General features: G+C 43.2%; 1 protein-coding gene across 2 annotated transcripts in view; it reads left to right on the top strand.

Annotated features, from left to right (window-relative positions):
- asap3 (ArfGAP with SH3 domain, ankyrin repeat and PH domain 3) overlaps positions 1-14,349 on the top strand; it is a 37,882-nt gene extending 23,533 nt beyond the window's left edge. Inside the window, exons 13-26 of one of the 2 annotated variants that reach the window (XM_080413730.1) lie at positions 445-493; positions 2,051-2,217; positions 2,399-2,532; positions 3,732-3,823; positions 3,983-4,175; positions 5,577-5,662; positions 5,859-5,974; positions 6,079-6,146; positions 6,670-6,777; positions 8,048-8,246; positions 8,642-8,942; positions 10,593-10,821; positions 11,066-11,193; positions 11,366-14,349. In XM_080413730.1, the coding sequence (XP_080269856.1) occupies positions 445-493; positions 2,051-2,217; positions 2,399-2,532; positions 3,732-3,823; positions 3,983-4,175; positions 5,577-5,662; positions 5,859-5,974; positions 6,079-6,146; positions 6,670-6,777; positions 8,048-8,246; positions 8,642-8,942; positions 10,593-10,821; positions 11,066-11,193; positions 11,366-11,378 (1,883 nt within the window). In that variant the 3' untranslated portion in view covers positions 11,379-14,349. Of the gene's footprint in view, positions 1-444; positions 494-2,050; positions 2,218-2,398; positions 2,533-3,731; positions 3,824-3,982; positions 4,176-5,576; positions 5,663-5,858; positions 5,975-6,078; positions 6,147-6,669; positions 6,778-8,047; positions 8,247-8,641; positions 8,943-10,592; positions 10,822-11,065; positions 11,198-11,365 lie in introns of both variants that reach the window. The other variant, XM_080413729.1, reaches the window with a different exon arrangement.
- The last annotated feature ends 1,498 nt before the right edge of the window (positions 14,350-15,847 follow it).

Raw genomic sequence — 15,847 nt, 5'->3', positions numbered from 1 at the left:
TCACCCTATCACCTTTAGGTGATAGAGAGAGCGCTCTCTATGATAGAGAGAGCTCTCTCTATCACCACCGCGGTGATAAGGTGATAAGGTGACCACCGAAAATGGTAGCATGCGCCCCCCTTTACTGGTTGACAAATTGACAAGTAGCCCTGCCCGAAGATCATAAGCCCAATATCTCCCCTGTCCAAGGGCGGATACCATCTTGATTGAGCGGTAGATCAACCAACTACTGCTCAGTCAAGATGGTATCCGCTCTTGGACAGGGGAGGTATTGGGATTATGATTTTCGGATTACAGTTACAGTTACCTTCCTCCGTCCGGAGAGGACACGAGACTTACAGATTGCAGCTTTAAATTAGCACTGAGGATCTTACAGTGAATTTTCAGAGTGTCTGTTCATACTAACTATGCCACCCTTTCTCTTTGTACTGTGTGTGTGTTTAGACAATCGGACGTATCATTTCCAGGCAGAAGATGAGCAGGAATGTATGATGTAAGCGCTGAAACCCTCTTTTCATTTGCTACCGTATATTTGAGTCTGTCTTTCTCCACTTTCCCCCACCCTCCTTACCTTTCTTCACCGACTGTCTGATCAAGTCTTTACATGCACGATTGCACGTTAAGGAATAGGTGCAAAATGGAGAAAAATACCATGCTGTAGGGCAATTAACGACTTGAATCCTAACATCCCTACTCTGGGGGGAACATTCGCCAAAAATGTCAGATCTGCAAGCTCACAACACGTCGCAACGCGACACGTTGTGAGCTTGTTGATTGGCTCTGTTTTTGGTGGAGAGATTTGGTGCAGAGGGGGGAAAAGAGCCGATCAAGTACAGAGCCGACCCCTGTCAATGTTTTTTTGTTTACTAAGTATAGAGGCTTTAAGAGGTTAAAAATAAGAAAGAAATGAATTCATAAAGATGCATTCATACATGTCAGTGGGATGAGAGGTGTGCATAGTCTGAACACTTACACCATTGAGAGACTGCCGAAAACAGGGCTAAACAAACAATGGACAAACAGAGATGGAGAGAGAGAGAAGAGGAGAAGTTGTAGTTGTCCTTTTGGAGGCCCCTGGCCCAGCTGGTGTTGGGCGGGGCCGATCTCTGGAGGGGGCCACAAAGCTGAGCAAGAACGTGTGTGTCTGCTTGTGCAACATCATGCGTATGTATGCATGTGTGGGTGCATGGGTAGTGTGTGTGTGTGTGTGTGTGTGTGTGTATTGGTGGGGGTGGTGGGGGGGTTCTATCTCCTGCCCTACCCTGTGTGTGGGCCTGTGTGCAGATGCTTTGATGTGCTGTGAGACGATGTGGAGAGGAAGAGGAAGGGTGAGTGGGATGAACAGGAGGGAAGGGGTGGGGGGGCACAGCTGAAAGGACAGGGGAAGCGACAAGCATGAGAAACGAAGGACATGAGGTTAAGTGTGAGAGGTGGGCTGCATGAAGCTTATGTAAACGGTGTGGGGGGGGGGGGTGGGGTGAAAGTGGCACTTGGATGACTAAGCACTATGATGGGTTGTTTGGATCTGTTTTTAGCCTGGGGAGAAAATGAATTGCCGGTCCTTTGGCTGTTCTTGTTATGACGAGTCTGTGCTGTGCATCGTGCCTCCTTCCCTAGTGAGATATCACTTTGAAGTTATTCATTTTAATTGAAAACAAAATGTTACAAGTGAAAGGAACCAGTTATCTTCTTTAAAATGTCTGTGCGATTCAGACTGTTTTACTGTGTGTGTGTGTGTGTGTGTGTGTGTGTGTGTGTGTGTGTGTGTGTGTGTGTGTGTGTGTGTGTGTGTGTGTGTGTGTGTGTGTGTGTGTGTGTGTGTGTGTGTGTGTGCGTGTGTGTGCTTTCTTATATTGTTATCGTTGTAAGGACCAGATGTTCTTGAAGTTGAGGGCTATTCAGGTTATTCCAAAACATAGTACCCTAAATGCATGGCCACTGGATATTTGCTCCTGTAGATTTCATTATTGGTGTTGTGACATTACCAGGTCAGTGGAAATCTGTTGAAACTCAGTAATATGTGTGTATGTATACGTGTGTGTGGTTTCAGCTGGGTGTCGGTGCTACAGAACAGTAAGGAGGAGGCTCTGAACACGGCATTGGGTGGAGACCAGCTACACCTCCAGGACAGCGGCCTTCAGGACCTGTCACGAGCCGTCATCGCTGAGCTGCGACGCATGCCTGGCAACGAGGTCTGTGCTGACTGTGGAGCAGCAGGTCAGCCAATCAAATTAATTAAGATGAATGAAAGTCATGGGATGTTTAGATTATTTTATTCAGTATTTATGTGTGGAGGAAAAAACAAACTCTTTCTCTTTTGTCTGCCTGGCACCCTTTACTCGCTCTGTCTCTGACTGTTTCTCCTCCTGTCTTCCTCCCTGTCTCTCTTGTGTCTCAGATCCTACATGGCTGTCCACCAACCTGGGCATCCTGACCTGTATAGAATGTTCTGGGATCCACAGAGAGCTGGGGGTTCACTACTCCAGGATCCAGTCTCTAACACTGGATGTACTCAGCACCTCAGAGCTACTGGTACTAAACACACACAGCCCGGGGCGTAGATTCACTATTATTCACATGGGTAATTTTTGTATCGAAGGGGCCCCTGATTAACCTTTTATTAATATTCATTAAAATACGAATACAAAATATTTATCTTACTTATACCCTACCATATTGTACTGGTGGCTTCGTTCGAAGACAAGGAAAACCTATTTTATTGCCGCAACAGCTCGCAAATACCATACATACAGACCAACTCAAACACCTTGATGCTTCCTACATACCCCATCAGTCATGGTATAAATACTATAGGCACCTTAGGCTTAAATGAAAACCTCAACACATAAATCCCCATAGCACATCCCCGTAACACAGGCCCAATGCAAATAATTACACAATGAAATGATAGTAAAGCAGCTTAATAAGCCCTTGTGCCCCATGGCATTCTGGGAAATGTGGGGAAAAGGAAAATCCCCTCCTTGGGGGACCCCCTTGCGGTGTAAAATCCTGTGTATGGGTTCACATACACCTTAGGCAAATTATGCCACTGCACACAGCCTATTGGGTGAAGGGCAAACCCCACCCTTCCGACTCTACAGAAGACTTAAACAAACACTGTATGTGTTACTGTACGTGTGCGCTCAACGTACAAGGATTTGCAAGGCTCATTTTGTAAGAAAAAATCCCCAGTTTCACGGTTGTTCGACAAACGATAAGTTAGCCTCAAGTGTTTCTTGCCAGTCTGTTATCAGTGTGAGGAATGTTGATGAAACCTCATACAGACAAACCGATAGACACAGAGAGTGACAGTTTAGTGACATCAGTAGGGCCGAACCATAATAGTTCAATTCTGTGCATATTGCTGGCAAGTGCTGAGTCACCTGAGCAAACTTAACTCAACTGAAAACACACACACACACACACACACACACACACACACACACACACACACACACACACACACACACACCCCCACACACACACACACACACACACACACACACACAGAATGATAACTGAGTTCATACACACACACACACACACACACACACACACACACACACACACACACACACACACACACACACACACAGAATGATAACTGAGTTCATACGCACACACACACACACAGAATGATAACTTCGAGAATTGCCGAAAGCACAGGCTTGGTGTAACTGTTATACTTTACTTTCTAACATCTTCATTTCATTCTCTCTGTCATGGTTCAGCTGGCAGTCAGTATCGGCAACACCAGGTTCAATGACGTCATGGAGGCAGGTCTTCCCAATGACAACGTCAAGCCGTTTCCCCAAAGTGACATGTGAGTTCTCCTGATTTTTGATTGGTCAAATGGAGACCAGTTCATATATTATGTATAAATAATATTTATGATTTCATATGTCAAAATAATACTATTCATAAATAAATACAAATATTACCCCACACAAAATAAGAAGCACTAAAATAAATCCATTTCCAGGAATGCCAGAAAAGAGTACATCGTGGCAAAGTATGCTGACCGTCGGTACGTCCTCCCGAGAAGAGACGATGCAGATCCTGGCCGTGTGTATGACGCTGTGGGGGCTCATAACCTCACTTCCCTTCTACAGCTCTATGCCGAGGGCGAGGATTTGGCCAAGTCTCTCACACTGCCCCCCGATGGACAGGTTAAGGTAATTGGCACTTGCAAGCAGATGTGTGTATGTGACTATGTGCGCACACACACACACACACACACACACACACACACACACACACACACACACACACACACATACTGTATATACTTTATACATATATAATATGTGTGAACGCCTGCTTGTTAAAAGGCACTGTAAGACTTCAAAGCTCTGAATTAAAACCAAATGACGCTCTTTGAGCAGGAATGACATCTCTTCTAGACAGGATGGCCCACCCTGCATTTTCAAGACTGTGGAAAACACTAGAACACACTTATGCACCCTTGTGCTGTGTGCAAACATGCACTTAAGTTCCGATTAATATGACCGAGCCCACAGCACTGTTTTTGTCTGTGTGTGTGAACGTCAGTGGCTCTAATGTCTAAAAACGGAAAAGTCAAATGTGGATGGTTACAGTATGTGAAATATGTGTTAATTGTTCTCTTGTGTTCAGGGTGCATTGTGGGTAGTTAGTTAGAGGCCTCGGTTGTAAGCCGGCCTGCCCTCCCATCTCTGAGGGCCTCTAATCAAATCTTACCCTCTCTTTTCCTCTCCTCATCCTCTCATCTTGTTATCCCCTCCTCTGCCCTCTGTTAAAACGCTACACTTCCTCTCTTCCACGCCTCTTCATCTTTTCTTTAATCGTATTCCACCCTTCTCAAATCAGCGGTTTCCTGCTCAGAGAGCGAATACTGTGTACCGTTGCTGACAGCTGTGTGTGTGTGTGTGTGTGTGTGTGTGTGTGTGTGTGTGTGTGTGTGTGTGTGTGTGTGTGTGTGTGTGTGTGTGTGTGTGTGTGTGTGTGTGTGTGTGTGTGTGTGTGTGTGTGTGTGTGTGTGTGTGTGTGTGTGTGTGTATTTTTTGGCTCTCGTTTATTATTTCAGCTTTCAGGTCACAGCTCAGAGATAGGGTCATTGAAACCGCCCCCTTCCATGTTTGACATAAGCACACACTGATACAAGCAAACTAAAAGGAAAATTTGCCTTAAGTGTGAGTTAATATAAATTCAAACATTGTGGGCGAAAATGACTTCATCACTGTCAGATGAAAACATGCTGTCAATAACGTATTTGCGGACTGAAATGTCAAGTTAATGACATCACCACAGATAGACGAGGCAGATAAAATGCTAAATATTACATTCAGTGGCCGCACTGGTGGCTCAACCAGGTAAGAGCGCATACCTTAAATAAGGCTGTAGTTCTTCCTGCAACTTGTCCGGGTTTGAATCCAACCCAAGGCCCTTTGCTTTGTGGTCAACTCTCCCTCTCTCCTGCCTTTCCTATCTCTCTGTAACCGTCTATCACAATAAATCAGAAATGCTTGGTGGGGGGGGGGGGTGTCACATTCAGCTTGGCCTAAAGTAAATTAATTCTACCTTTCTCCTTCTATTAGGATGTTAAAGAGACGCCTCTGCACCTTGCTGTGCGTCTGGAGGACAGGAGCTCTCTAGGACTGGTGGATTTCCTCATCCAGAACAGGTCAGTGCTCAGACTATTATTCATACCTACCTCAATGGTTTGTAGATCAGTTATGATGCTGCATCTTACTCCGGGAGCCACAGGGTTGTCTCGGTGGCCTGTCTTCTTATACTGAAAGGTGTGTGTGTGTGTGTGTGTGTGTGTGTGTGTGTGTGTGTGTGTGTGTGTGTGTGTGTGTGTGTGTGTGTGTATACAGTAACTGTCTGGAGAAGAGGACAACAGAAGGAAATACAGCTCTTCACTACAGTGTCCTGCACCACAAGCCTGAGTCTCTCAAACTGCTTCTCAAAGGAAAGGCCACCCTCCACACAGGTAAACATATGCACATTATGTGCACGTTCAAACACAACCGTTATCGTCAATGCGATGAAATGTATACATACATACTTATTTATATTTTCTATATTTTCCTCCAGTGAACTCTGCGGGTGAGACTGCAGTGGATATCGCCAGGAGGATGCAGCACATGCAGTGTCTTGAACTGGTGGGGACCTCACTCTTTCCTTACTCAATTCATGTTCTACTTCAGGAACCGTAGTCGTAGTTTGTTGTTCAAATAAAGAATCAAGTTGCATCATTAGAATACTTACCAGAGAGTCAAATCCCAGGACAAAAAGATTCAAATCCCATCGCTGGAAATGGTACCTTTTAAACTAACTCCCAATGCAGCAAAGCTTAGCAAACCCCCAGCGTTAGGAGTCTTATCTTCATCAGCTCCCAGTGTGTGTCATCTATAAACTGGGTTGTATTTTCTTACCGGCCATCTGCCTGGCTGAGTCAGACCTGCTCTGTGTAATATCCTGTTTTGTTCTTCACTTTAACCTCTGTCTTATAGACATAAGAACAGAAACAGTTGACTGGTATAAGCTCCTTGATGAAGCACGCATAGCTTGCTGCTTGATAGATTTCATCATAGCTGACCCTTTGAGTGTTTCCGTGGCATGACATTTCATATTATAAATACTACTCTAGTGAGTGTTCTTAGTGTTTTTCCCTTTGTGTTTCAGCTGGAGCTGGCTCAGAGTGGGAAGTTCAACTCTCAGATCCATGTGGAGTTCCTGTGGGAGACCCAGTCTCAGGAGCTGTATGAGAGTGAGGATGACCTGGATGAGAGGGTAAAGGAAAACACACAAAACAAAACACCCTCGCAAGTCTGTCACTCTCTGCCAGAACCTGAAAAACAGAAAAGATTGGGCACACCTGTCAAAAGCAGGTGCAGGCAAAAGCGGCCTCGAGGTCAACAACCACACAGTAAAATATTTAGTGTTAATTGAACTCGGATAGCCTGCACAATGGACCCTTAAGGCTCCCTTTGGTTACATGTGTGTAACCGAGTGCGAGTTACAAATGGATAAATGAGCACTGAGAATTTTACTGTGCACAAGAAAACAAGATTCACCACAAGACTGCTTCCACTTGAAGATACATTTACAATTTAGGCATTTAGCAGACACTCTTATCCAGAGCAACTTGAAAGTTTGAAATCGGAGTAAATGGCATGAACCCTAGTCAACAAATGTCAGGGTAAATGGTCACATACTGTAAGTAGAGTGCAAAGAGAATAATGTAGGGCTTTAAATAAACAAGGATACTTGGTAAACATCACACCTAGCATCTGTCTAAACAACATGCAATCTAAATAACAGTCGTAGCATTTGTGGTCAAGAAAAACTAATCTAAATAACAAAACATGTGAACAAGTAACTAACATAGATCTGCATAGTGTACCTAACTATCATCTATCAAAAAAGGTAGAGAAGCGATACAAAGAATGAGAAGTTCTAGTTTGAAGCGCTGAGTGTGCAGTCCTGACTGCAAGGGGGAGTTTATTCCACAGCTTGAGAGCCAAGAGGGAGAAAAGTCTAGGATGTGTGGAGCGTTGGCCAGGGTATTTTAGGGATGGTTTACTTTGAACAGCCTTCCTGTATTAGCTGTGTAAGTGAGCAGGAAGGGGTGTAGGGTTGGATCATGTCCTGAAGGTACAGGCAGGGGTGCCCTGCCCTTTATTGCCTTGTAGGCCATCACCAGTGTTTGTATCGGGTTCGGGCAGCAACTGGAAGCCGTTGAAGGGAATGCAAATGTTTTGGTTAGGTTGAAGACCAGGTGTGTGTATTTTAATGAGGCGACATTGATGTTTTGGTCAAAAGAACTTCCTCAGAACCCTCAGCCAGAAATATCTAAATATAAAACTCATCTATTGATGTTTTTTTTGTTCACCCAACATATCACACCTTCACCACCTTTGACAGAGCATTATTGGTTCTTTCACCTCAAGTTCTGTATTGGTTTGGAAAGTAAGATGGAAAAAGAGAAGAGGAATGCAGTGAAGAAGCCACAGTGAAACAGTGGAGATTAACCCTTTTTCTTTCACTCCCCCTCCTGCAGTTGAGCCCATCGCCCAGAAACCACCGCTCTCATCCTCACTCAAACGGAGCCCCCTCTCGCTGGAGTGGGGCTAACGGCGCTGGCAGGCCTTGTCAGACATATGAGAACTTGGACTTCCTGTACAGAACCCCGCCAACCAACAGTGCACCTACCGGCGGCTCCATGCCACCACCGCTGCCAGCTAAATCCATCCAAAGAGGTGAGCCCCCCCGAGTTTCAAAAGGTCTGCATAATGTGATGTACCCTCTCCCTTAACCTCTTGGAGATGAGTAACTCATGCATCAGATACAGATAGTTGTTCCGTTTAAATAACATGTTGATGTTAACCATGAAACGAAATAAAGCGAAAGCAGCCAATCGATACGTTGTGAGCTTGTAGATCTGCTATTTTCACCATTTATGAAAACTGAATATTTTTGCATCTTAAAAAAAAGTTATTTACATTTTTGAACATGCCCAAAATAGGGATTCCATAGTTAGTGTGGAAGTAAGTGGAAAAAACATTTACCTCCTGGCTTTGATGTCTATCTCTCAGCCTCACTGAAATCTCTCTAAACCTGTGTCACTCCTCACTTTATTTGACCCCCTCCGCAGGCCGCTCAGACCCACAGATCTCCGTCACCACCCAAGAGGGCAACCCCATTACGCGCCGCTGCTCCAACCCGACACCCCACCCCTCTGTCTCCCAGACACAGACCAGACACAGCCCCCCTTCCCCCAGCATAGAGAACCAGGGTCAGGGGGGGAGGCCGCCTCGCTCGCCGCACGGACAGGGGGTGTTGCTCCGGGGACAGAGGCAGACCATGTCTTGGGAGGGGCAACCCACTGCCAACTCTGGGTCTCAAAGCAGTGTCGCCCCGGCGTCTCACTCTCAGAGCCACATTGGGCCTGTCAGGTAAGAGAAAACAGAGCTTCACTGCTGCTAAACCACAACAACCACAGTCATCAAATCACTGCTGAAAGCGCCCTCTACTGGAGGTTAATCTAGCTTGTAGACTGAGTAATAACTAGAAAATGTGCTCCTCGGAGCACAAGTCTCCGCCAGCAGACCCGTGCTATTAAAATAGCACGGGTCGTCTTGGTAGAACGGGTCGTCTTGGTAGAATGCGCATGGTTTTTGGTGTTCTGCAGGGGCGACTGAATATGTAGTGTCTGCATCAAAAAAAAATTCTTCTTGAAGCAATGTGTCATATGGGAGTCCTCGTAATTGACTGGTTTGTTCAAATGCTTGTCTGTCTTCTTCATCTTCATTGTCTTGAACAGTTTCAGCAGTTGATTGGTGTGTTTGATCTATGTGCTACATAATGTATTTGATCAAGGTGGCCAATTGTTACAGTATTAAGACATCGGCCTTGTTGTGGGATCAATTCAACTCTATAGTCCTCTTCTGTGTTACTGTTGTAGATGAGTATGCTTTCTTAGCTTTGGCCTTCTGCGCCTTTGCTTGACCAATGTTAGGTGTTCTCAGAGGCACACACACACGCACGGACGGACGGGTGATTTGTACTGGAAGGTACTGTTCCAATCAAGACTGATTGATCCTGTCTTACCTCACTTCAAAAACATAAATGGCTTTTTGAAGTGACACACCTATTTATAGGATTTTATTTCGTCATGCGTCCCTCTAGCCAATCAAAGGCATTGGTGTCAACATATTGACACGTGTCACGTGGAGCTTGACCAATGTTATCTTGGCTAGGAGGGAGGTGAACACACGGCGGGACGAAGCGAAAACATACTCTCCACCTCCGGCGGAGACAATAATAATACATTTTAGTATTATTATTAGTACAGAGTATTAGTACAGAGGACAGTACCTAAAGCTGAATCGTTTCGTACCTAAAGCTGAAGGACAGTACCTAAAGCTGAATCGTTAATTGCATCAGAAATCTCTTATTAAAGGTTTAATGACATTCACTTTTACACCACATTCAAAGTCTTTGTCCTGGTCCTTCAAAAGTGTACAAAAAGTTTTAAGTGAAAATTCCATTCCAGTGATCCATGGCAGGTGTTTTTCTCTCACATTTCTAAAGCCTTTTCAACTGCAATGAAAAAAGAAATCTTTGCCTGCGGGTGTCGCTGGTGAGGGATTTTGCCTGTCAATCATCGCCTCTGCTCCGCCCCCCCCAAAGGAAAGGATAGGGGAGGGGAGGGGCGAGGAGGAGAGTGGGCGGGATTAATCGACTGTGACCTCACTGTCGAAGGGCCAAGCTCAGATTACTTTTCAGCCTAATTATTCAGAAAACCCCAGACCACAGAATATCCAAAGTTCAGGTTTTTTGGGTGTAATTGAGGTCATAAAACCCCAAATAAAACATTGAAAATAAAAAAAGTTAAAATGAATGTCATGATACCTTTAATATTAACACCTGTCACAGCTTTACAATTCCCCAGAACACAGCTAACACGATCCTTGTTTGCATTAAATTTTCCATCCTCCTATTTTCACCCTGCTTAGATCTGTCCCTAAACTACTTCTAATGAGAGCAGACCAGCTCTGATTAGAGCAATTTCATGTAACTTTGACCTGTCACACCCTCTCCAGTTCAGAGAAGACCACTTCGTACCGCCGCACCAGCAGTGGAGGCGGAGGGCAGTCGAAGTGTGGTGTGATGTCTCCTGCCTGTGCGGGGAGCCAGGAGGAACTGTACTGCAGCCTGATGGCAGGTGGCCCTGGCTCTGCCCCGGGACAGTCCCTGAGCCCGGCGCCGGCCCCGGCTCCGTCCTCCTCACCTCTCTTGGCCCCTGCCCCACGACCGCGCCGGAACGCTATGGTGACACTATACTTCTCATTTCATTCAAACGCTATGTGTGGTTAACGGTTGGAGTATCACAAATAATAATAGAAAGTAGTTGGGTTCATGTAACATTGGTATCTTGACGGTTGAGTTTAACATTTTTTCATTCACAAATGCCTGTATGTCTGTTCATATGAGACTAGCAAGAGTGTATGAGATTTCACAGTCAATCTTAACCTGCTGGTAATACGCTGACAAATGCAATGCACGTCCTTCCCAGGTCTCTGGCAGCAGGCCGCGACAGAAGCGCGTCAAGGCTCTCGTGGACTGCAGGGCGGTCAGCTCCGAACAGCTGGCCTTCTTCAAAGATGAGATCATTGTGGTCACATCCACTGATGACCCCCACTGGTGGGTGAGTGAAAATACAGCTATTTACTGCACATAATGTTATTGAATGAAGGTACATCTTGTTTTACATTAGATAAATACAATTTGGTAAGAGGATTCAAAATATATGTAATTTAATATTGTACAGGTGGAATATAATAATACAAAATCTTGTGTTCCCTGTGTCTACCAGGTTGGTCACGTAGAAGGAGACACGTCCAGGACTGGGAACTTCCCTGTCAACTATGTACATAAACTTGCAGACTGAAAGGACTTGGAATAGCCTTCTCATAGAGGGAAAACTGTATGTTCATATACTGAAGGACTGAACCAGCATGGGATGCTTAATGAAATGTTATCCTCACATTGTGCGGAGTACGTTCATTGGAGAGGATCACGTAATTCCCTTCAATGATGTAATTCTCTACAGACTCAAGCTAGAGGATTTGGACAAATTTGGATCCCTTTCATGTGAGGAACTGTGGGATACCTGACGATATATAATGCACCGTACTCTTCAACAGTCTTTCCTCCAGGAAACCAAGATGAGAACAGAAGCCTTTCAAAGCTTCTCACTCGAAGGAAAACGTGTTTCCTTTGTAGCTGGTTCTTGGTATTCTAACTCAAAAGGATGGCGTGTTTCCATTGTGGTCTATTTTATGATAATGACAACTATGAACTACTGCTCTTCGGAAATGTATACTTTTTCCACATATGTAGCCATGGGTCAAAACTATTTTTAAATCAGTTTTTATTAAAAAAAGAATTACACAGTTGTATGGCAATGATTTTTATGCTGAGAGATAACTGCAGCCCTGCAGGAAAAAAATTGAGGTACTTCAACATTTATTTGATGGAATCCCCTTGAGAGCCTGCAAAGCCATAAAAATGTGCTTAGCAAGCTTCTGCATAGCAATGAATAGAGTAGCAGTAGTCTTTTCAATTACAATGTGTCGAGGCTTTAAACCAGAGACAGAGGAGAAGAAGTTAATATGAACTCTGTATCTTTTACAGTCTCCCTGTGAATCAGAAAGTGGCCACATGCCTGTTAGTCTGTCTCCAACAGAAAGCCAGGCCTCCTGGCAGCCAGGGCAGGGTGCTGAAACCTTAGCCCCCACCGTCTAACCTGATTTTGGGCACAAATCCAGCATTGAGTGCACCCTGGCAGGACGGAGGGGAGAAGATCCAGTTTCTTCTGGCTCCAGGAATATGTCCCAAGAGAATAAGGACGGTATGTTAGAAATGAGACTCTGTAAAGAAACTCTGAAAAGAAAAGGCCTCTGTTCCACCAGGAAATAGCACTTGGAGATAGGAGTACGTGTTAGTAATAGTACCCCTGTTGTAGTCATTTGTTCAGTGAACATAAAGGTGCACACTTCTCTATACACACTTGTGAGTTGGAGCAGTTGCAGGTACTGTATGCACATGCCAGCTAGAATCGTCCGATATGGGTTTTTCAAGGCTGATACCGATATTTGGGAGAACAGGAATCCCGATATCAACCCATTCTGTTTCACTCTAAGATTTCGATATCCATAATTACTGTGGCAAACTGTACCCTAAAAAAGGCATCCCATTCTGTTCATGTGCCTTTCATTCTATTTATTGTTTACTCTATTTTACATTTCAAGCACTTTAAGCTCTTACTGGCTAAGAGTAGCGCTTGAGATGTTTTTCTTATGCATTCAAAATACATGTGAAATTAGTTTTAATTGTACTGGATAATTAGCATATTCATCATCAATCGGCATAATTATCTATTTTGAAACAAACTAAACAAATTTGACAAATTTGAAAAACTATTTGGGGAATAAAAGAAACCTGCCTTATCGGCATCCTTAGTCACCGTCCCCATATGGTGCAAAATGCAAATATCGGCTCGATTTATCAGTCAAGCCGATATATCGGACCGTCTCAAATTGCCAGCCAGAAATACCATGTCGGTGTGTGTCTCCTAAGCTGGAGCAGACACAGCTTCTCTCGTGCCACTGTTGTATATATTGTGCATATTCTCATTTGTTTTGCTCTTCCAATCCCCAGAATAGATTTTTCAATGAGTTCATGGTTGCAGCTGATGTTTGCCGTCTTGTACTAATTTGATGTTAATGTGCTTGGTCGCATGGAGAATGCTGTTTCTCTGTTCGATTAGCAGTCTAGACGGTCCTCAGTGAGAGAGACAGGAAAGACACCATGTACTGTAATGGACACTCACTTCCTCTCTACATACTGTAGTCTCAATGACACACTTAAAATGTATGTTTTCTTATACCTTTATTTACCCATGGTAGGTGCTCCCTGCTTCACACTCACACAGTAAATCCTCTATGTTCATTTAACTCAGAATCTACAAATGTGTGCACTCTTGAGTTAGAGTAACACAGTGTACAGTTATTCACATTCATCTGCCCAGTACAAACCACAGTCTTACTGGTGGCCACCGAGCAGCTCTGCTCTGCCTTGCTTTATTGTGAGTTAATTATGAGTGTCTTTCTCAAGGGCAATTATCTTCACCCAGACAATGGGGGGGTGGGGGGATATAATTGTATTTGCACACTTGCACAGTAAAATGCTGAGTGTAAATGTAGTTCTGAAAGTGTTTCAGAGTTTCATTAACATAGTTAAAGTAACTCAGGATTTTGCTATGCAGATTGCATTTACTGTCCTGTATGCATTCCTGTGTTCGTGCAAGTGTTGGGGGGGAGTTTATTGTCTTGTTATTTTGTAAGGGAATAAGTAAACATTAATGTTTGACACAGACCAGGTTATGATACCAAGGCAAAGGTTGACTGCACAAAGACATATTTTCTAAGGAGTGTCCACTTGACCATAAATATAAGTAGGAACTCCATTGTTAAATATGTTACCACAAAGTATAAATGTAAACAATGTTAAGGACTAGATCATAGAGCATGAGGATACAATAGATGTTGGCGTTTGTAAAGTATACATAATAAAGCACCATACCCTTTTTACTGTAAATATTAGTTGTCCACATTTCACATTGTATAATACTGCACATTTCATGATATATGTTGATTATATGTCTTTCTGTTCCTGGCATGAGTAGAATAAAGTACTGTCGCTCTCAAAGCCCTGAGGGCTTGTAAATGGACTGTCTCCTTCCTGCCCAACACCGGCAACCATGATTTGAATCATTTAGAAAGTTTGAGCTCACGTACTGTAGACCCCCTCCCTACAAATGACTGGTATACAACTGAGAGAAAGGTGAGTAGCCAGCAAAATTAAAAGTCATGCTAAATTGAACAATGCATTATTTCAAGAAACAGATTCAGTCTTGACTGGCCTATAGAGCTGCCAAATGAGTGGTTTAATTTAACTAACTCAATATCTTTTTGAAATGTTCAATATGCATAATTACTGGCATCACTATGACGTCATTGACACGTCTCTGCTGTCGGGCAGAAACCAGCTATGTCAATTTATGGGCGGTGAAACCGCCCCTATAAGTGAGGTTTGGATATTTGTACAACAAATCCTGCGCTGTGATTGGCCAAAATGTACAAAAATGTACAAAAATGTACCCCGCCTAACCCTGCACCGTGATTGGCCAATCACAGTCTATTCAGGACTGTGATTGGCCAGTGTCACATGACACATGTGCATAGCCCTATATAAGAAACCATAACTTTAAAAAAAAACATAAATTGGTTTTTTTTAAGTTATGGTTTCTTCCATCATAAAGAGTGTTTCAATAAATGTATTTATTTGTTGTACATGATTGGTTGACTCCATTCAGTTTTGTGATTAGCTAGCAAGACACCGCCCACTTCAACAACACAATAATGCCTAATCAAAGTTGGTATGGTGACTTTATACATTGTTTTGTCAGATACTTGAATGTGTCCTTGCATCACTTTACCCAATACAGCTACAAGTGGAGTTGTTGTTTTTTATCATTAATGTGGAGATATTATTTTTTCCCGTCTGACTATGATTCATTCTAATCAATGATGGGAAAAAAATACTATCTCTAGGACCTAGAGATAGTAATTTCTTGAAATCATATTTATTTAATTTGCAATAATTCAACTGTATGGCATGCTAATGTTTTGAGACACATTGTATTATATTACTACACTATAGTAAATACATAATTCTAAAAATATGTTTTAAATAACTGATCTAAATATGGATTATAGTTATAAGTTTTGCCATAATCATGTAGCTCTACAACAGAGGCATAGCCATGACAGCAATGGTACAAAATAATATTATTATTATTTTATTTTTTAATAATAATTTTCAGCCATTCGGCCAAGTGTTTTCTATTCGGTTTCGGCCAAGAATTTGATATACTGTAGTTATAGCAGTGACTGAGGTGTAGTGGAGTAGAAATAAAAGTACTGGAAATACTCTAGTAAAGTAAAAATCACACCCTGTGTGAAGTGGGCGGTGTCTTCCTAGCTAACCACAATACTGAATGGAGTCAACCAATCATGTACAAAAGATAAATACACTTATTGAAACACTCTTTATGATGGACAAAACCATAACTTAAAAAAAACAAAATTATGTTTTTTTTTAAGTTATGGTTGCTTATATAGGGCTATGCACATGTGTCATGTGACACTGGCCAATCACAGTCCTGAATAGATTGTGATTGGCCAATCACAGCGCAGGATAATTGTACAAATTTCCAAACCTCACTTTTAGG

Source organism: Gymnoscopelus braueri (genome assembly GCF_963280865.1).
Source record: "Gymnoscopelus braueri genome assembly, chromosome: 19".
In the NCBI taxonomy this organism is placed as follows: Eukaryota; Metazoa; Chordata; class Actinopteri; order Myctophiformes; family Myctophidae; genus Gymnoscopelus; species Gymnoscopelus braueri.
Note: the sequence above shows the minus strand (reverse complement) of the source record. Positions and strands in the feature narration are given on the sequence as shown.